The 22,184-nt window shown below is 41.3% G+C and overlaps 2 protein-coding genes across 2 annotated transcripts in view; one reads left to right on the forward strand and one right to left on the reverse strand.

The window, feature by feature from the left end:
* Positions 1–1,001: 1,001 nt before the first annotated feature.
* Positions 1,002–9,597, reverse strand: snrpc (small nuclear ribonucleoprotein polypeptide C). The gene is made up of 6 exons (XM_005917939.3): positions 9,497–9,597; positions 5,970–6,012; positions 5,736–5,844; positions 4,294–4,353; positions 2,164–2,268; positions 1,002–1,509 (listed from the first exon to the last, which is right to left on the reverse strand). The coding sequence occupies exons 1-6, from the start codon at positions 9,502–9,504 to the stop codon at positions 1,385–1,387; spliced, it is 450 nt and encodes a 149-aa protein (XP_005918001.1). The 5' UTR covers positions 9,505–9,597; the 3' UTR covers positions 1,002–1,384.
* Positions 9,598–10,156: 559 nt separating this feature from the next.
* Positions 10,157–22,184, forward strand: part of ilrun (inflammation and lipid regulator with UBA-like and NBR1-like domains) — a 19,583-nt gene continuing 7,555 nt past the window's right edge. The window contains exons 1-3 of the mRNA XM_005917938.3: positions 10,157–10,476; positions 12,828–12,982; positions 13,106–13,303. Of these exons, the coding sequence (XP_005918000.1) occupies positions 10,319–10,476; positions 12,828–12,982; positions 13,106–13,303 (511 nt within the window). The 5' untranslated portion in view covers positions 10,157–10,318. The remainder of the gene's footprint in view (positions 10,477–12,827; positions 12,983–13,105; positions 13,304–22,184) is intronic.

Consider the following 22,184-nt stretch of genomic DNA (forward strand, 5'->3'; position numbering starts at 1 on the left):
TTTGGTAGCTATTCAACTCTGACCGCGATGTCCAAAAAGATGTCAATGTAAGTGAAGCTGAAAAACCAAATATAATCCAATATAAACCTATCAGAGGAAAATTAGCAGTCAAATCCACAGACTGTTATAGTCTTAAGACTGAAAGAACTGGCCAGCTCAGGACCACCAAAAAGCTTGAAAGACCACAAGGATGATTGCAAGTTTTATTCCTTGGTTAATAAAAACAACTTCACAACATCTAATCTAGTGACATCTTGCAAGTAAAGAAAACTCTTGAGGAGGAAAGTGTATCATGTCCAAAATCTTTGCAATTTTCAGAATGACTGGAAAAGGAACATCTCATTATCGGAAGCATGCTGCATCCGTGAAACAGATGAGCATCTAGTTACCAGTGTTTTATGTTGTGACTGCTGATTGACACAGCAGGATGAATTCTGCAGTGTACAGAGATATACTTACTACCCTGATTCAAACAAACCAGCGTTTCACTCCCATGTATGACACAAAGCGCACTGCAAAAGTAACCCAAAGAAATTGGATATTGTTCTATGTCCAAATCCATCGCTTGATTTCAACCCAGTAGCGCACGGCTTTCATTCACTGACAACAAAACTGAAGGCAGAGAAAACATCACAAGCATGAAGCAACTGAATGTGATGCTCTGCCAGGCCTGGCAAGTAACAGCATTTAGTGATGTCCATGAGATTTCAACTAGTTACTGACTGCAAATGATTTTCATAGTATTAAAAGCATCGCCTATATTAAAAATGACTGTTTTGTCCAATCAAATTGAGCCTCTGAAAATCACACATCAGTTAAAGTCACATCAGTTTAATACTACAGAAATGGTTTGATTGTGACTGACTTACAATCAACAGTGGTGTTGTACGGAGGCAACATTACGAGTTTTATTAAAATTTTTGATTGATAAAGTAAATGCTTTAATACTGGCTTGGCTTAGAGTCTGAACATAAAGGTTTAAATAATTACAAGGAAACAGGTTTTTAAATCAACATTTTATTCCTCCAACCATTGTAACAAAGTACAAAAACATTTAAAATCTAAAACAAAGAAAAACCTTAGTGATGAACATTGTCAAATCAAACCTGCTTCTCTAATGTTTCTTTGAATATCAGTGAAAAAAAAAAGTTCTTCCAATCATACACTTCAAAATGACAAGATTTGTATGGATATTGTCATAAATACCAGGAAATGAAGTATTTATACAGAAATGGCATAATTTAAATGTATGTTCAAGGTTGAAGACCGGCTGAGCAGGCTTAAAAAAAAAATAAAATAAAAAAATAAAAAGAGTTTAAGCCAAGTGTCCTCCGTACACAGCGGCTCTTCATGGAAACAAACAAAGCACAAAGTCCACTCAGCCTTATCTGTCTGGTCTCATCATGCCGGGCCTCACCGGCGGCATCATCATCGGTCGAGGATGACGCATCATGTTTGGTGGTCCTGGCATCATCTGCATGGGTCCTCCCATTGGTGGCCTCATGCCTCCTAGATGTAATGGTGATGGCATACACAGCTTTAGGTATTATTCATTACACCAGTTTACCCAAATGCCCACATCAGTGCGCTGACAGACTTTTTCAAATAACCTCCTTGTCTTTTGTCTCATCGGGCCACCAAGGCACAGAAATGTGTGATTGCTTAAGATATTTTATTTTTGCCAAAGCTGATTCAAAAGATATTGATTTTACAGTGATATAAAAGCAAAAGAAAGGCTGCCAATCAGGAAAGAGAATTCACACACAATATAATAATAAATAAATATTCAAATAACCCTGTGTGGTCAACAGCTTCATCTGCATGTGTGGTCATTGCTTATGAACACACTCTTGTTTAACAAACTTTTCAAATGACTTGACTATGACTATGTTCAAATGTTTCTGTATCATGTTGAATAAATATCAATTAAAAATGGAACTAGGGCCAGGCCACACCTTCAGGTAATACCAAATTTTATCACAAGATGGCGCAACAAGTTTAATGACACCTTTACTTAACCGGCGAGGCATTTATAGCACATCCTTATTTACAATGCTGTAGTATTGGCAGTAAGATTTAAAAGAAACAGAAGTTAAAACAACAGCAACTGTTGGGGTTTAAAAAAAGAAAAGAAAAAAAAAATTAAGGAAAAATGTTTCTTACCAGGCCCACCGGGCATCATGCCATGTGGTGGAGGCCCCATCATAGGCATCATTGGAGGACCTCCCATTGGGGGTGTTGGTAGCATGCCTGGACGAGGAGGACCAGCTGCATTTGAGACAGAAAAATGCCAGTGCACAATTAATGTTAAGACTCTGTACAAGTGCACAGAAATTTACATGTCAAAATCCCATAGAGTGAATCACAGTATATGCAAAGAGCCTCATTTACAGTGATATTTGACCAACAAGAGAAAACAAATATCCAACAACAGACAAAGCTTATGCTCACTACAGCTCTAAGGGATCGTTTTATTGGTTGCAGTTTTATCATCACTATCTTTGACCTTGTTTTTTTTTTTCTCCTTCTCTTTGATCAATAAATCTGCAAACTTGTCAGTTTTGTTGTTCCCCTTAATTCATTTTCACGCATGAGCTCAATGTTGGGAAATTTTAAAGAGTTTCCCTGTAGCACCACAGCAGGCGACCGTTTACTTAGATGCATTCTCACTCCCGGAAATCATAAAATAATTGAAGCGAGGTGCTTCCTGGTGGGGGGGGAAATAGATTAGTCAACTTTTCTAAAAGACAACACTCAGCATACAGCCAAAATAGAGTACCAGCTAATGGATGAGGTTAAACATGTTAAAAATACTGGATGTGTATCTAAGCAGCATTTAATAACTAATAATTACATTATTCAGTATTAAATTCAGGGTTTTTAAATCTCACTGATAAGTGCAGTACTTTACACTGCATAACACCTAACAGTTTGCCTATGCTAATGTTAGTGCTAGCAGGCTAATCTGCACATAACTGTGCAGAATATGGTTACACACTGCCGTGTTGGAAGTAAACCAAACATGCAACTGTTTATTTCTAGGTTAAAGTACTGCAGAACCACACCAGTATATTCAACCATCATTTCTTTTACCTCCCACTTTGCTTGTTTTCAACCTACACTAACAGAGAAAGAGCTGCTGCTGTCTGTTAGGGCTGCAGTGGTGGATGATGGTGTACGGCCTCTTAACATCTTGCAACCACAAGATTAATAAACATTAATAAACTATTTATTTATTAATTTATGTGATTAGAGTTGCCACAGTCAGTTAGAGTGGGGGTGACTCAACATATGTTTACCATTAACTTTGTCGTGCAGGTTTGTGGTCACAGTTTTACCACAATTTGGAATTTAGAAAACAAAACAACATTTTATTTACCAAAATAAATAAATATATATATATATAGAGTTACATATGAACTCAATCTGACATTACTTAAGGAATGTGTGCTTTTGTCTCATCTCACAGGGTCAGATGCATCTCTAGCCTGCACGCTATAGCTGTAGCTATCCATCTATCTATCTATCTATCTATCTATCTATCTATATCTATATCTATATAATTTATTTTCACACAACACTGAGAAATTGCTCGTAGTTGCCCTTCCTTGCACATAAACACACAACAAGAGACAATCTGCTTCAGATGCATTCTCACTACTGGCAATAATACAATAATATAAGCAAAAGGTGCTTCTTGGATAGCACTTGCAGGAGGCACATCATGTTCTGCCTCCTGCAAGCGCTACCCAAGAAGCACCTTGAAGTGAATTTACTCAACTTTACAGGCACTAGTTACATATGAACTCAATCTGACATTACTTAAGGAATGTGTGCTTTTGTCTGATCTCACAGGGTCAGATGCATCTCTAGCCTACACGCTAGATGCATGTAATAAGTTTAGATGCTGAATACAAAGGCTCTTATTTAAAAGCTTTAAAACGCTAATAATTGGCACATAGTCTGGACTTAATACACGTTTAAGCAATCCCAACCTGAGTCATAAATCCAGCTTTCAGGAAATATATATAAAAATACTGAATTTTTTTTTTTCATGTCATGAGATGCTTTATTCATGCAAATTAATTGTTAGTTATCCTGTGGATATGACTGCTAAAGTTCCACATGTATGGCTTCTTGTTAGTCTAGTGAAATGCACTTCATTCAACCTCCAATTAAAAAGAAAAATGTTAACAAAATTTCCCATATGGTTATGAATTTATAAAAAGCCAGTGTCCATGTTATGGTTGGTTAATTAAATTAGATTAGTACCAAGTGTAAAGATGGACTCACCTGGGGGAGGGCCACCTGGGAACGGTGTGGGAGGAATCTTTCCCTGTTGAAATGCGGCCGCTGTTGGCAGAAAAGACAAAATTCAAAACACACACACAAAAAAAAAAAAAAGACATTTTTCATGAAGATTATGAATCCTGTACAGATCCCAATCTAACTTCAGTGCAATGCTCTACATATGGAGTCCAACAAATGGGATCTTTTTAAATGGGAGAGGAAGTAACATAAAAGTGACTTCAAAAAACTAAATCATGTGTCATGTTTAAAAGCCACAAAGAAGAACTTTGTCTGTAAAACAACAGATTCCTCCACAGTGGACAAAAACACTCATGAGCTTTGCATTTTATATATGGATTAGTGGTATGTAATCTCAGAGGCCCAAGTAAGCTGGTGTATAGAGCCCACTGGTTAAGCAGAGAACTTGGATATCCTACATGAGTGCAAAAGCATGCCCGTGTGGGATATGTAACAGGCTTTTACTGTCTGCCTCTAAACCAGCTTACTAAATATGGAAAAGAGCATGCGGTGCCCACATTAAGCATATAGACGGTTTGCTGTACAGTGGTCCCTCTCTATAACACGGTTCACGTTTCGCGGATTTTTTTTGTGCAATTTTGCATGCTTTTTTTTTTTTTTAATTACAGTGCATTGTGTTCTGCATCCTGATCGGTTGTAGACAATCGTCAAACAATCTCCGCCATGCCGTGTCACCTGTCCAGTACAGAATGTGTTCAGCTTGTCAAATTTAAATAAATCTTTGATCGCTAGCAGTGTGACTCTGAAGTGCTGTACTATATGTTTGTAAGTTTTCTCCCCAACAAGCACAACAATGTCGACGAAACGTTTTGCACCGTCAAAGGCACCTGCAGTAGCACCCAAAAGGCAGAGGAAGATGCTAACCATCACACAAAAAGTTGGACTTCTGGACATGCTAAAGGAAGGTAGAAGTTACCGTATTTTTCGGATTATAATATAATACTGGACTTATTTTTCTACGAAGATTTGAACTTTGAGGGTGTTTAAACAAGAGAGAAAAGTGTGAAAATCTTCTTGCCTATCTGAGAAAAGTGTGTGTAGTGAGGGGTTTTACAGCCTTAAAACATCTATAATAACAGTAAAAAATAAAGTTGGCTACTTCGCGGATTTCACCTATCGCAGGTTATTTTTAGAACGCAACTCCCGCGATAAACGACGGACCACTGTACAAGCAAATAAAAACATCACTGATACTGCCACTAGAGGGCACTTTCACATTTAAGATAGGCTTGTTGGACAAGTGATCTGTATCCAAAAGAGCTCAGAGTCAGAACAGAGTTTCTCCCCTGATCAAAACATGTTTTGTCATCAGGAGACTATGACTCAAGCTTCCTAATCTTACCTCAAACCAAAGCCTATAGTAATTTTATTCTTGACACAAGACATTCAGACAATAATATTCTTACTTGTTTTATCAATCAGACTCTGTGCTTGCTCCTCCATCCATTTCTGGTAGTAATCTTTCACATTTTCTTTGTGCTTTCGGCCACTGCAGTGGGTTTTCCTCACTGACGGCTTAAACAGAAACAGAGTAAAACCATGAGATATTTAACTGGAACAGAAAAGACACACACACGCGCACGCACGGACGCACACACTAATGCCTTTCAACAATTTGATATGATACAAACAAAACTTACCGAATCATGTGTAAGGTAGGTATCACAGTAGTCACAGTAAAACCTGAGGATTAAAAAAAACAAAACAAAAAAAAACAAACAAAAAACCAGAGGTTAACTTTTTAGTATTTGTGTTTTGTTTTTTTGTGTTTTTTTTTTTTTAAATCCAGACCTTTTAAATATGACCAATCGGAGATATTATAATTCTGATCATTTATCAGTACATATCCATCCATCCATCCATCTTCATCCGCTTTGTCCGGGGCCGGGTCGCGGGGGCAGCAGCCTAAGCAAAGAGGCCCAGACCTCCCTCTCCCCAGCCACCTCCTCCAGCTTGTCCGGGGGAATACCAAGGCGTTCCCAGGCCAGCCGAGAGATATAATCTCTCCAGCGTGTCCTGGGTCTGCCCCGGGGCCTCCTCCCGGTGGGACATGCCTGGAACACCTCGCCCAGGGGGCATCCTGGGTGATGCTCCACATCGAAAGGAGCCAGCTGAGGTGGTTCGGGCAGTACATATCCATATTTCTATATCTATGTATAAAAACTAAAGCTGACACTTGTGAGACTTGCCTTTGTGTCAAAGTAACTGAGGATAAAATACAGAAGAACATGAAGGAGATTTTCCTGTCCTGGCATTTTATAGCAGATGACACCTTTAAAAATATTCTGCAGTAGATCAACAACAGACAAATACCATGAATCAACATATGAATATTACCCTTATGCTTTTGAAGGTAAAGTTACAGCGGTTTTATTAGAGATGCAGCTAAGCGTTTTGAAATTTTGCATAATTTGTAAAGGTTTAATTTCTTCAGTACTGAAGAGCAAAAATTTGGCTTTCTTGCCAGAGGTCAATAAATAGAATAAAAACAAACAAACGCGCTTTGTGTTTACATCTTTTTGCTGAATCAGTTTACCTGCTCTCATTTGCCGTTTTAGCTGCTTGGCGTTTTTTTTTTTTTTTTTTTTTTTTTTTTAAATAGTTTGGTGAGCTTTAACCTGAAATCCTGGTGTTTCTGGCAAAATACATGTATATTTAAAATAGGGCTGGGCCATATCACACCATTCACAGTAATACCGGTATAATTTCGGGCAATATAAGAAAATGAAATATTGCAATAGAATATGGGTAAAACGCACATGCGCAGTGCCTTTGTTTACATATGCACATGGAGGAAAAAGAGTGCCGGTGACGGCGAATGAGAAGGGCGAACGCGGATCGTTGAAACGGATGAACCAGAATTGGTTTGTAAAAATGCTGCAACTTCAGTGGTGTGGAACTGGTTTAGCTTTCACCCGTCAGATACACAACAAAGCTCTGTATTTGGTAGCGCATGCTAGCGGGCTGTCGTTATTACTGTGTTTTTTGGAAAATATGACACACTTAAAATAAATCCTTTGATTTTTCTGAAAATCGGCAGTGCCCCTAATAAAATCCCGTGTGCCTTATGTATGAATTCTGGTTGTGTTTACTGACCTCGAAACGATTTTATGTCGTACACGGCGCTCGAAAATCTGTCAAATGTTTTAGTACGACTTTGCTAAGCTACGAAACCCGCACCGCTTGATGGATTGTCGGAGCATTACGGCTATCGTAGGCAGGAGCCTCGCGGAGTGATACGTACTGTGCTTCAACATAATATTACCGTATTGTGTGTGTATAACCTCTTTTTAAGTTTTGTGGATATTATACATGGTTATGCTGAGGATATGTCGGCCATTTCCACTGGAAATGCCTTTTGGTTAAACTGTCAGCAAGGAATTTGCATTTGCACTGTTAATTTTTATATAACTTTAATGCACATAAAAAACAGCTGCTTGTTTAAGTGAAAATACATTGATGGGGTTTTTTGCACTAATAAAGTTGTGGAGTTGTAAAGTATTTTGTCTAGTGTCAATTATATCGTCAGTCATATCGTTATTGCAAATTTTCAAATGTATATCGTGATAAATATTTTTGGTCATATCTAATTTCTAATTTTGAATTCTAATTTAAAAATCCAATTAGGATTTAATAAATAGATATTGCATTATTCAAACTATAATTGATTTGAATCAGAGAAGTCAATTGTTTAAACCCACCCCTAATATCAACAACAGAGCTGATACTCTTATACCCTCACTGGCCACTTTATGTCTGCTCAACAATGCAAACAAAGTAGATAAATTTAATAGGCTAATCACATGGAACCAACTCAGTGCATTTTGTCATGTAGACTTGGTTAAGTTTTATATTATACATGACATGGTTGTTGGTGCCAGGCACGCTGGTTTGATTTTCTTGGGATGCTCAGCACATCAAACCTTGAAGCAGATGGACTACAGCAAAAGAAGACCATACTGGGTGTCACTAAAGTCTGCTAAGAACAGGAAAATGAGGCAACAATTCACACCAAATCGTTGCCTTGGCAGACAAAAGATTGAAAATATGTTTTCTGGTCTGACGAGTCGCTACTTCTGTTGTGATATTTGAACGGTCAGAGACTGGTGGAAGCAGCATAAAATGCTGGATCCATCCTGCCTTGTATCAATGGTTCACGGTTTGATGGTCAATAATCCAGGTAAGGAAATCCCATAAGGTTTATTGAGTTCATCTGTACATAACATTTTTCAGTGGGAAAAGTATGGATGAGAAATTAAACTATTCACCCACTGAAAATGAAATGAAAATCCAAATAAAATGAATCAACTTTTAAACAACATGGTGTACCCGAGTAATGTCCAGCCCTTTAGAAACCAGTTTTCCAACAGGGTAACACCATGTCACATGTCAGCTCAAATCACCACTACACAAAATATTCCCTCTAATATATCCTTTTGTATATTAGAAGTGTGTTGTAAAGGAGAATGCATTTTTTTAAGTAACATATGCTCCATGCAGGTGTTAGAAAATGTCCACCTAGATTTTGAGATGCCCTACATGAAAAGTCCCTCCCGGCTGGAAATATTTACCTTTCACAAAGGATAGCATGTATACTTCTGTGGTCATGCAAGAAATGTTTACATTATTCTTATTTTTCAGAAATAGATAAGATATTCTCGGGCCAGATGACTCACTAATTTTAGCTAAAAAAAAAAAAAAAAAAAGACTAAAAAAAAAGGCAAACGCCACTGTAATTCTGCGCGAAAAAACAATGAAAAGTTTGAACTAAATACACATTTGTTTGTTGGACCATTAGGAACCGCGAGAAAACTCGAACAAAACAGTGAATTGCTCTGTAGTTTAGATATTTGTTAAGCGTATTACGTTACAAATTACGTTAGCCTCAATAGAAACCATTGAGAGACTGGTCTGTTCAATATCACAGACCCATGACTTCACTATCTGTCGATATTTGCTGGTAAACGTTTATGTTGGCTTTCGCTCCAGCAAATAGCCAGAGCCTAGACACAGCTTACAGCCTCGGTCTGAGCATACCCCGGTTATTAGTCTCCAGGGTTTTTCTTACCACCAAATCTTACTTAATTTAAATACAAACGCACACCAATGCTGTTAAACGAAATAGGTAGAAGACTTATCAGTAAAAACAAATTTTATGTGAACTTACTTCGGCATGTTTCACAGAAACCTCCACCAGAAAGCGCGACGCCGGTGCTCCCAATAAGCGTTCCGACAAGATATGGAGACCTACACAAATTTAGTTCCGCCTAAAATCGTGCTATGGAAAATTACATGGTTTTCTTTCTTCTGTTGGTATTTAGTTGTTATCACAGCCATTGCTTAAGTCACAAATTAGCATGTATGTGGCATGTATTGGCTTTAACTTGTTAACCCAGTTTCTAAAACCATATATTAGATTTAGTAGTTTGTTAACTGCAAATGACATGAATTGAATTTTGTATGTGTTGTATGTGCTTTTTCTTTAGTTATTCGTTAGTTTCGTTATTGATTTATATATTTCTTTCCTGTATGTTGAATTTTGCTTTCAAGCATAATCACTTCATAGAAAGGTTAAGGAAAAGTACATCTTTAAAAAAAGTGAGTTTTTATAATTCTGAAAAATTTTATATGTGTAATTAAATTCAAATTCAAATTTTATATAATTAATATATTCAGTGCTGTTTTCATGTACATCGGTAGTCATACTGTCCATATTTTACATTGAACAAATAGATGGGAAACCGATTTCATTGATAAACCAATGAAAAGGTGGCTACAAATAGCAACAGATGACGTCGACGCCCACCAAGTGATTGGCGGAGGGCGACGAGCGCGCTGTTGCAACGTCAAACATCGTCCCCCTAGTTGTGCCATGCGCATTAACGGTTGTTGTTGTTGAACTGGTTGTTATGGCTGAACAAGGCCTCGGACTCAATTGAGAGAGGACCCCCTTACCACCCCCGTCTCCGCCACGGGACACCTGGCACCCATGGAGGGCACGGACATGGACGTGGACGCGGAGCTCATGCAGAAGTTCAGCTGCATGGGCACCACGGACAAGGACGTCCTTATTTCGGAGTTCCAGAGGCTGCTGGGCTTTCAGCTCAACCCTGCCGGCTGCGCCTTCTTCCTGGACATGACCAACTGGTGAGTGCGGGGATTGGAGGGCCCGCTGTGGGGAGGACAGGAGTATGACGCTAACCTAGCTTTATAATTAGCTTGTTAGCCTACATAGATAAAAAAAAAAATGTTCAAAATAGAGCGCTATGGAGGTGATGTTGAACCCTGAAGGGAATCATATCACCATTCCCATTCTATGGGATGACTGTTAACTCCAAGCTATCATCACTGGCAAACGGAAGTGAAACGGTAAAGTTTGCCGTGACCGCAGAGGAAACAGTAAGGTGAAGTCACCGAGGAGCCAAATAGCTAGCAGGCTAATTTAAGCACAGGGAACTCTCGCTCCCGGATCGTCAGCCATGTTACATAACAGCGCACAGAGCCAGTTAAACCGTGCTCATCGGGAAGCCAAAACTCAAGGCAGCGTCGCTCACTTCACGTTATTCTGATGACGTAACCAGTCGTGATCTATCAGCGGCCGACAACAAGTGGTCTTGATCACAACGCCTTTGTGCTCCTGGCCAGCTATGCTCACGTTCTTTAGTTTGTCAGCCATTGATGCCCTTTATTGGATCAATTTTGAAAGATAAAACTTGCTTTCACATAGCTTCTGTATAGGGGAATGGAGCTTAGGAGGTCATAATGGAAAGAAGGCATCATTGCGCGGCAGTTGTTTGAATCTGTCCCCTGAATCCAAGATTTGGAAGTTCTAAGTAAACATGAATTTATGGCTAGTATATGAGCAATGGCTCAGAGGTAGCAACCCACTAAACCAGGCAGCCTTATTTCTCTCTTACTGGCAAAGCTAAACTAAGAGAAGTGCCACTAAGATGACTATGTAGGACTGTACAACTTTGTTTTTACTTCTTTTTGTTGTGTATTTTTCACACTTACATGCTTCAGATCAGCAAAAAATGTGAGTAGACAAAGATAATCTGAGTTAATACAAAATACAGTTTTTATATGACAATTTAATTAAGGGGGAAAAAGTTATACAAACCTATCTGAGACAAACCTAATAACTAGTTTTGCCACCCTTGGCAGTAAGAACTACAATCAAGAGTCTGCAGTAACTGGCAATGAGTCTTTTACACAGCTGTGGAGGAATTATGGCCCACTCTTTAATTCAGCCACATTAGAGGCTTTTCGATCATGAGCAGCCTGTTTAAGGTTATGCCAAAGCATCTTAATCAGATTTAAATTCAGACTTTAACTAAGCCACTCCAAAACATTTGTTTTCTTTTTATCTTATTTATTTTGATCTTTCTGATATTTTGTTGTTGTCCTGCTGCATAACCTGGGTGTGCTTCTGCTTCAGGACAAAAAAACCGATGGCTTCAGGTTTTTCTAGTATAGATTGGAATTCACGATTCCATCAATAATGGCAAGTCGTCCAGCTCCTAAAGCAGCAAAGCAGCCCAAGGCCATTATACTACCACCACCATGATTGACTATTGGTGTGATGTTATTTCTTATCAAATATTGTGTTAGTTTATGCCAGATATAAACTTTCCAAAAAACTGAACCAGTCTCATCATTCCACTGAATATTTTCTGTTTTGGGGATCATCAGGTGCATTTGGCAAGCCTTTGTGGGGATTTTTTTGGTAGCTCAGTAGGTAGAGCAGGTCATCTAATAATTGGAAAGTTGGTGGTTTGGTCCCTGGCAGCTCCAGTCTGCATGCCAGATATCTGTGGGCAAGATACTAACTATGCATACTAGAATGGATGCATCAGAGTATGAATGTGTGTAAAATTTAGATAGAAAGCACTTAAGCATAGAAAAATGAATAGGAGTGTGTGAATGAGGCATGTTATACAAAGCGCTTTGTGCTGTGGAAGAGTAGAAAAGCGCCATATAAGAATCCATTTTTGGTCAGAAGTGTTTTTGCCCAGTCCCTGTTTTTTGTTGAGTCATACACTCTGACATTACGTGAGCCAAGTGTGGCCTGCAGTTCCTTAGATGATGCTCTTGGAGGAATTTTAGTTTGGATAGCCCCCCCCCCCCTTAATACATGAAATCATCATTTAAAATGTATTTGTTCTTTTTGACTAATTAAAATTTGTTTGATCTGAAAACATGTAAGTGTAATATCCAAAATGTAAGAAATCAGAAAAGGCAGATACTTTTTAACAGTACTGTACTCAGGAGGTGCATGTTGAAGTAGTCAAATATGTTATGAGGACAAGCTGATCTGGCAAATATGTTGCAAATAATGCTAATTGTAAAAGTAGGGCAGGCTTTGCAAAGACAAACAAAAACACTTGGACAGATTTTACTTTATACTTCAGCACTATGATTTCAAGTTTAATAACTAGGATCGATAGGTATTGCTGATGTGTATTAACTCTATGCTTGCTTCTTTTGCATTGGAACAGGAATCTGCAGGCTGCTATTGGTGCATATTATGACTTTGAAAGTCCCAATGTCAACACCCCATCTATGTCCTTTGTTGAGGATGTGACAATTGGGGAAGGAGAGTCTGTCCCTCCAGATACGCTGTTCACTAAGACCTGGAGGATACAAAACACAGGTATATGGGCTTTACATTTACACCTTCACATTGTATACATGTAGATAGTCTTTATAAATCTGTAACGTGTTCATGGATTTTGTTGAGATGTATTTTGAATGAATTCTTCTTGGTGTCTTGTAGGTGCAGAGTCGTGGCCACCGGGCGTTTGTCTCAAGTACATTGGAGGCGATCAGTTTGGGCATGTAAACACAGTTATGGTGAAGTCGCTAGATCCCCAGGAAATATCAGATGTGAGTGTGCAGATGCGAAGTCCCACAACTCCTGGCATGTACCAGGGCCAGTGGAGGATGTGTACTGCCACTGGATTATTTTATGGAGGTAAGAACCACTACTACTTTGATTAACTATCAAGTACATTTATGAGACCTATGACTAATAATAGTAAATAATAATTTCAGTTTATACTAAGCCAAGATAATTAATCAGATTTATATCTCATTTACAATTTTCGGTTCCCGTGATGATTAAAAACAACATTATAATACAACTGTTAGTATTTTGCTTTCATGTTCAGAACAAAGGTCTTGTTTAGGTACTCTGTAATACATTAGGCTCCCCTTTTCTTCATAGCTGTGTTCTTTGCTCATCCTAATAACTTAAAGTCAGTCGCTTTTTACTGCAGCTTCAGAAAAGCTCATTAAGAGACATCAATCTAGAGGAAGTAAGACTCAAGTTTTTGTAGTCAAAAACTGCAGGATTATCAGTTGTGTGTGGCTCCCTGTTTCTGCAGATCCGACGGTCTTTCACTCAGCCCACTTTCAACAGTGTGCGACAATTTGCTGTCGGCTTTGGGTTTTTTCTCGCCTCTGTGACTGCTTTGCAGGTCTCTGAGCCACTTGAGCTCACTGTCACTCTGTGCCCTCTTGGCCTCCATCTGTGCCGGCAGACTTCCCACAGCGGAGGCAGGTTGGCAGGAACCAATAGCTACCGGAGACAAAAAAATTGCCCCCTGGTCAAGGCCTAATACTGTTCCTCACCCCCCATGATTATGACTTTTGCCATAATTGAACTGTCTTAGTTTATAATCAGAATCAGAATACTTTATTGATCCTTGGGGGAAATTATTTTTTTGTTACAGTGCTCCATTATAAACCAACATAAACCAACAGTAAGACAAGACAGACAATACGCTAACTAAGAATAGTACAATATATACATATATATACATACATAAGTCACTCATAAATAAATAGCTGGAAAAGAAACATGTGTAGTTGTAGCAGTAACCAGTGTGTTAAGTGGATGCGTTGTACAGGGAGATGGCCACAGGCAGGAAAGATTTCCTGTGTCGTTCAGTGGTGCTTTTCGGTAATCTCAGTCTCTCACTGAACGTGCTCCTGTGACTGACCAGCATGTCATGGAGTGGGTGGGAGGTGTTATCCAACATTGTCTTTATCTTGGACAGCATCCGCCTCTCCGACACCACCTTGAGGGAGTCCAGCTCCATCCCCACAACATTACTGGCCTTACGGATCAGTTTATCGAGTCTGTTGGCATCTGCGACCCTCAGCCTGCTCCCCCAGCATGCAACAGCATAGAGGATCGCACTGGCCACAACAGACTCATAGAAAATCCTCAGCATTTTCTGGCAGATGTTGAAGGACCTCAGTCGCCTCAAAAAATAGAGACGACTCTGGCCCTTCCTGTAAAGTGCTGTGGTGTTTTTAGCCCAGTCCAGTTTATTGTCAATGTGTACTCCAAGGTATTTATAGTCCTCCACAATGTCAACACTGACCCCCTGGATTGAAACAGGGGTCAAGTGTTTCCTGGTCTTCCTGAAGTCCACGATCAGTTCCTTGGTCTTTGCCACGTTGAGCTGCAGATGATTCTGCTCACACCACGTGACAAAGGAGTCGACCACAGCCCGGTACTCTGTCTCATCATCCCTGCTGATGCATCCAACCACCGCAGAGTCATCAGAAAACTTCTGAAGATGGCAGGTCTCTGTGCAGTGGCTGAAGTCTGTGGTGTAGAGGGTGAAGAGGAAGGGGGAGAGGACAGTCCCATGTCCTCTGTGTTGCTGATCACCTTGTCAGACACACACTGTGGGAGACGTACATATTGTGGTCTTCCTGTCAGGTAATCAACAACCCAGCACACCAGAGAAGCATCCACCTGCATCGCTGCTAACTTATCACCCAGGAGGGTCGGCCTGATGGTATTGAAAGCACTAGAAAAGTCAAAAAACATGATCCTCACAGTGCTCGCCGGCTGGTCCAGATGGGTGTAGACACGATTGAGCAGGTAGATGATGGCGTCCTCAGTTCCGAGACGAGGCTGATAAGCGAACTGAAGGAGATCCAGATGTGGTCTTACTATGGGTCGCAGCTGGTCCAGGATGAGCCTTTCCAGGGTCTTCATGATGTGGGAGGTCAGTGCCACGGGCGTGTAATCCTGGGGGCCACTGGGACGTGGCGTCTTTGGTACAGGGACGAGGCATGATGTCTTCCACATCACTGGGACCCTCTGCAGACTCAGACTCAGCATAAAAAGCCTACATAGATAAAAAAAAAAATGTTCAAAATAGAGCGCTATGGAGGTGATGTTGAACCCTGAAGGGAATCATATCACCATTCCCATTCTATGGGATGACTGTTAACTCCAAGCTATCATCACTGGCAAACGGAAGTGAAACGGTAAAGTTTGCCGTGACCGCAGAGGAAACAGTAAGGTGAAGTCACCGAGGAGCCAAATAGCTAGCAGGCTAATTTAAGCACAGGGAACTCTCGCTCCCGGATCGTCAGCCATGTTACATAACAGCGCACAGAGCCAGTTAAACCGTGCTCATCGGGAAGCCAAAACTCAAGGCAGCGTCGCTCACTTCACGTTATTCTGATGACGTAACCAGTCGTGATCTATCAGCGGCCGACAACAAGTGGTCTTGATCACAACGCCTTTGTGCTCCTGGCCAGCTATGCTCACGTTCTTTAGTTTGTCAGCCATTGATGCCCTTTATTGGATCAATTTTGAAAGATAAAACTTGCTTTCACATAGCTTCTGTATAGGGGAATGGAGCTTAGGAGGTCATAATGGAAAGAAGGCATCATTGCGCGGCAGTTGTTTGAATCTGTCCCCTGAATCCAAGATTTGGAAGTTCTAAGTAAACATGAATTTATGGCTAGTATATGAGCAATGGCTCAGAGGTAGCAACCCACTAAACCAGGCAGCCTTATTTCTCTCTTACTGGCAAAGCTAAACTAAGAGAAGTGCCACTAAGATGACTATGTAGGACTGTACAACTTTGTTTTTACTTCTTTTTGTTGTGTATTTTTCACACTTACATGCTTCAGATCAGCAAAAAATGTGAGTAGACAAAGATAATCTGAGTTAATACAAAATACAGTTTTTATATGACAATTTAATTAAGGGGGAAAAAGTTATACAAACCTATCTGAGACAAACCTAATAACTAGTTTTGCCACCCTTGGCAGTAAGAACTACAATCAAGAGTCTGCAGTAACTGGCAATGAGTCTTTTACACAGCTGTGGAGGAATTATGGCCCACTCTTTAATTCAGCCACATTAGAGGCTTTTCGATCATGAGCAGCCTGTTTAAGGTTATGCCAAAGCATCTTAATCAGATTTAAATTCAGACTTTAACTAAGCCACTCCAAAACATTTGTTTTCTTTTTATCTTATTTATTTTGATCTTTCTGATATTTTGTTGTTGTCCTGCTGCATAACCTGGGTGTGCTTCTGCTTCAGGACAAAAAAACCGATGGCTTCAGGTTTTTCTAGTATAGATTGGAATTCACGATTCCATCAATAATGGCAAGTCGTCCAGCTCCTAAAGCAGCAAAGCAGCCCAAGGCCATTATACTACCACCACCATGATTGACTATTGGTGTGATGTTATTTCTTATCAAATATTGTGTTAGTTTATGCCAGATATAAACTTTCCAAAAAACTGAACCAGTCTCATCATTCCACTGAATATTTTCTGTTTTGGGGATCATCAGGTGCATTTGGCAAGCCTTTGTGGGGATTTTTTTGGTAGCTCAGTAGGTAGAGCAGGTCATCTAATAATTGGAAAGTTGGTGGTTTGGTCCCTGGCAGCTCCAGTCTGCATGCCAGATATCTGTGGGCAAGATACTAACTATGCATACTAGAATGGATGCATCAGAGTATGAATGTGTGTAAAATTTAGATAGAAAGCACTTAAGCATAGAAAAATGAATAGGAGTGTGTGAATGAGGCATGTTATACAAAGCGCTTTGTGCTGTGGAAGAGTAGAAAAGCGCCATATAAGAATCCATTTTTGGTCAGAAGTGTTTTTGCCCAGTCCCTGTTTTTTGTTGAGTCATACACTCTGACATTACGTGAGCCAAGTGTGGCCTGCAGTTCCTTAGATGATGCTCTTGGAGGAATTTTAGTTTGGATACGCCCCCCCCCCCCTTAATACATGAAATCATCATTTAAAATGTATTTGTTCTTTTTGACTAATTAAAATTTGTTTGATCTGAAAACATGTAAGTGTAATATCCAAAATGTAAGAAATCAGAAAAGGCAGATACTTTTTAACAGTACTGTACTCAGGAGGTGCATGTTGAAGTAGTCAAATATGTTATGAGGACAAGCTGATCTGGCAAATATGTTGCAAATAATGCTAATTGTAAAAGTAGGGCAGGCTTTGCAAAGACAAACAAAAACACTTGGACAGATTTTACTTTATACTTCAGCACTATGATTTCAAGTTTAATAACTAGGATCGATAGGTATTGCTGATGTGTATTAACTCTATGCTTGCTTCTTTTGCATTGGAACAGGAATCTGCAGGCTGCTATTGGTGCATATTATGACTTTGAAAGTCCCAATGTCAACACCCCATCTATGTCCTTTGTTGAGGATGTGACAATTGGGGAAGGAGAGTCTGTCCCTCCAGATACGCTGTTCACTAAGACCTGGAGGATACAAAACACAGGTATATGGGCTTTACATTTACACCTTCACATTGTATACATGTAGATAGTCTTTATAAATCTGTAACGTGTTCATGGATTTTGTTGAGATGTATTTTGAATGAATTCTTCTTGGTGTCTTGTAGGTGCAGAGTCGTGGCCACCGGGCGTTTGTCTCAAGTACATTGGAGGCGATCAGTTTGGGCATGTAAACACAGTTATGGTGAAGTCGCTAGATCCCCAGGAAATATCAGATTGGGATGTTTGCAGTAAGTTAGGACGTAGATCCGAACAGATGTAGTTGCAGACGTCCACAACTCCTGGCATGTACCAGGGCCAGTGGAGGATGTGTACTGCCACTGGATTATTTTATGGAGGTAAGAACCACTACTACTTTGATTAACTATCAAGTACATTTATGAGACCTATGACTAATAATAGTAAATAATAATTTCAGTTTATACTAAGCCAAGATAATTAATCAGATTTATATCTCATTTACAATTTTCGGTTCCCGTGATGATTAAAAACAACATTATAATACAACTGTTAGTATTTTGCTTTCATGTTCAGAACAAAGGTCTTGTTTAGGTACTCTGTAATACATTAGGCTCCCCTTTTCTTCATAGCTGTGTTCTTTGCTCATCCTAATAACTTAAAGTCAGTCGCTTTTTACTGCAGCTTCAGAAAAGCTCATTAAGAGACATCAATCTAGAGGAAGTAAGACTCAAGTTTTTGTAGTCAAAAACTGCAGGATTATCAGTTGTGTGTGGCTCCCTGTTTCTGCAGATCCGACGGTCTTTCACTCAGCCCACTTTCAACAGTGTGCGACAATTTGCTGTCGGCTTTGGTTTTTTTCTCGCCTCTGTGACTGCTTTGCAGGTCTCTGAGCCACTTGAGCTCACTGTCACTCTGTGCCCTCTTGGCCTCCATCTGTGCCGGCAGACTTCCCACAGCGGAGGCAGGTTGGCAGGAACCAATAGCTACCGGAGACAAAAAAATTGCCGCCCTGGTCAAGGCCTAATACTGTTCCTCACCCCCCATGATTATGACTTTTTGCATAATTGACATGTCTTATTATATCAGATCAGAATCAGAATACTTTATTGATCCCTGGGGGAAATTATTTTTTGTTACAGTGCTCCATTATAAACCAACATTAAGACAAGACAGACAATACGCTAACTAAGAATAGTACAATATATACATATATATACATACATAAGTCACTCATAAATAAATAGCTGGAAAAGAAACTGTGTAGTTGTAGCAGTAACCAGTGTGTTAAGTGGATGCGTTGTACAGGGAGATGGCCACAGGCAGGAAAGATTTCCTGTGTCGTTCAGTGGTGCTTTTCGGTAATCTCAGTCTCTCACTGAACGTGCTCCTGTGACTGACCAGCATGTCATGGAGTGGGTGGGAGGTGTTATCCAACATTGTCTTTATCTTGGACAGCATCCGCCTCTCCGACACCACCTTGAGGGAGTCCAGCTCCATCCCCACAACATTACTGGCCTTACGGATCAGTTTATCGAGTCTGTTGGCATCTGCGACCCTCAGCCTGCTCCCCCAGCATGCAACAGCATAGAGGATCGCACTGGCCACAACAGACTCATAGAAAATCCTCAGCATTTTCTGGCAGATGTTGAAGGACCTCAGTCGCCTCAAAAAATAGAGACGACTCTGGCCCTTCCTGTAAAGTGCTGTGGTGTTTTTAGCCCAGTCCAGTTTATTGTCAATGTGAACTAGCACTCATCCGCAATGAAAGAAGCTAGGTTTACTAGATCCTATCCCATTACTAAATAGTCAATATAAAAAACTGTCAATTTCAATGTGACTCCGGATATATCCTCAATGCACACGACCCTGTGAAACAGGGGTCAAGTGTTTCCTGGTCTTCCTGAAGTCCACGATCAGTTCCTTGGTCTTTGCCACGTTGAGCTGCAGATGATTCTGCTCACACCACGTGACAAAGGAGTCGACCACAGCCCGGTACTCTGTCTCATCATCCCTGCTGATGCATCCAACCACCGCAGAGTCATCAGAAAACTTCTGAAGATGGCAGGTCTCTGTGCAGTGGCTGAAGTCTGTGGTGTAGAGGGTGAAGAGGAAGGGGGAGAGGACAGTCCCCTGTGGTGCCCCTGTGTTGCTGATCACCTTGTCAGACACACACTGTGGGAGACGTACATATTGTGGTCTTCCTGTCAGGTAATCAACAATCCAGGACACCAGAGAAGCATCCACCTGCATCGCTGCTAACTTATCACCCAGGAGGGTCGGCCTGATGGTGTTGAAAGCACTGAAAAGTCAAAAAACATGACCCTCACAGTGCTCGCCGGCTGGTCCAGATGGGTGTAGACACGATTGAGCAGGTAGATGATGGCGTCCTCAGTTCCGAGACGAGGCTGATAAGCGAACTGAAGGGGATCCAGATGTGGTCTTACTATGGGTCGCAGCTGGTCCAGGATGAGCCTTTCCAGGGTCTTCATGATGTGGGAGGTCAGTGCCACGGGCCTGTAATCCTGGGGGCCACTGGGACGTGGCGTCTTTGGTACAGGGACGAGGCATGATGTCTTCCACATCACTGGGACCCTCTGCAGACTCAGACTCAGCATAAACAGTTTATGAAAGACTCCACACAGCTGGGGGGCACAGGTCTTGAGGACGAGGGGACTCACTCCGTCTGGTCCAGCAGACTTGCCTGAGTGAAGTCTCCTCATTTGCATCTCAACCTGGTATTGAGTGAAGGTGATGGGTGGGGGAGGGGTGTCAGGAATCTCACAGGAGGCAACAGCGCATGTGAAGAGAGAGGCTGGCACAGTGGTGTGGCTCTGGATTCCAGGCTGACTACAGGTGAGGTTGTGGGGGTGGGAGCAGACACTGTGGTGTCGAATCTATTGAAAAACAGATTCAACTCATTGGCTCTATTCTCACCTCCCTCAGCTCCCCTGCTGTTGGTTGGCCTGAATCCAGTGATGGTCTTCATGCCCCTCCACACCTCTCTCATGCTGTTCTGCTGGAGTTTCCACTCCAGCTTCCTCCTGTAATTGTCCTTAGCCTCTCTGATCTTGTCCTTTAGTAACACCTGGATCTTCCTCACCTCCTCTTTGTTGCCCCCTCTGAAAGCCCTCTTCTTGTTGTTGAGGAGGGCTTTGATGTCCTTAGTCACCCACGGCTTGTTATTTGGGTAACAATGAACAGTCTGAGCTGGAACAATGGAGTCGGTGCAGAAAGTTATGTAGTCTGTGATACACTCAGTAAGCCCATTGATGTCCTCGGCGTGAGGCTCACAGAGTGTTTCCCAGTTGGTCACCTCGAAACAGCCCTGTAGTTCCGCTATTGCCTCCTCTGACCACCTCCTAACAGTCCTGGTGGTCACAGGTTCCCTCCTCACAATTGGCACATAGCGGGGGGTGAGGTGAATCAGGTTATGATCTGACCTACCAAGTGGGGGGAGGGAGGAGGAGCTGTATGCATCCTTGACGTTAGCATACAGTAAGTCTAAAATTTTCTCTCCCCTGGTGGGACAGTCCACATATTGTTTGAATGTTGGTAGTGTATTGTCCAGTGATACATGGTTGAAGTCACCCGAGATCACAATAAAGGCACTCGGGTGCTGAGTCTGTAACCGAGCTATGGCAGAGTGGATAGTGTCACATGCAGCTGTGGGGTTAGCAGAGGGAGGAACATAAACAGCCACCAAGATGACGTGAGAGAATTCCCTGGGTAAATAATACGGCCTGAGTCCAACAGCACACAGTTCAGTGTCCGGGCAACAAATCCTTTCTTTGATTGTTATGTTGGCAGGGTTACACCACCGGTTGTTAACTAAAACAGCAAGCCCACCTCCTTTCCGCTTACCGCTAGCGATGCTGTCCCTGTCCGCCCGAACAGTGTGGAAGCCTTCCACGGAAGCATTCTCATCGGGAATGTCCTGGTGCATCCATGATTCGGTGAAACACATCAGGCTACACTCTCGGTATTCCCTCTGACTCCGTACCAGTGCTGAGAGCTCGTCGATTTTAATTGCCAACGATCGCACATTTCCCATCACGATAGACGGCAGACACGGTTTAAACCTCCTCCTCGCTTCGAGCCTCCGCTGTCTCACCGTCACCTTTTTTCTTCTCTTCTGTCCTTGACCTCTGCATCCCCGATGTGTTTTCCTCCAAATTTCAGCTGGTACTTCTGCGGGCCTGGCCAGCGAGCCGGCCGGCATCAGGGCGATCAGCTGATCTCTGGAGTAAACAGTCCGTGAGTGTAGGAGATGTGCCGCGGTCCCGTTCCTTGATAAAAGTAAC

The sequence above is a fragment of the Haplochromis burtoni genome, unplaced genomic scaffold, assembly GCF_018398535.1.
Source record: "Haplochromis burtoni strain Fernald_Lab_line unplaced genomic scaffold, NCSU_Asbu1 Contig_26, whole genome shotgun sequence".
Classification (NCBI taxonomy): Eukaryota; Metazoa; Chordata; class Actinopteri; order Cichliformes; family Cichlidae; genus Haplochromis; species Haplochromis burtoni.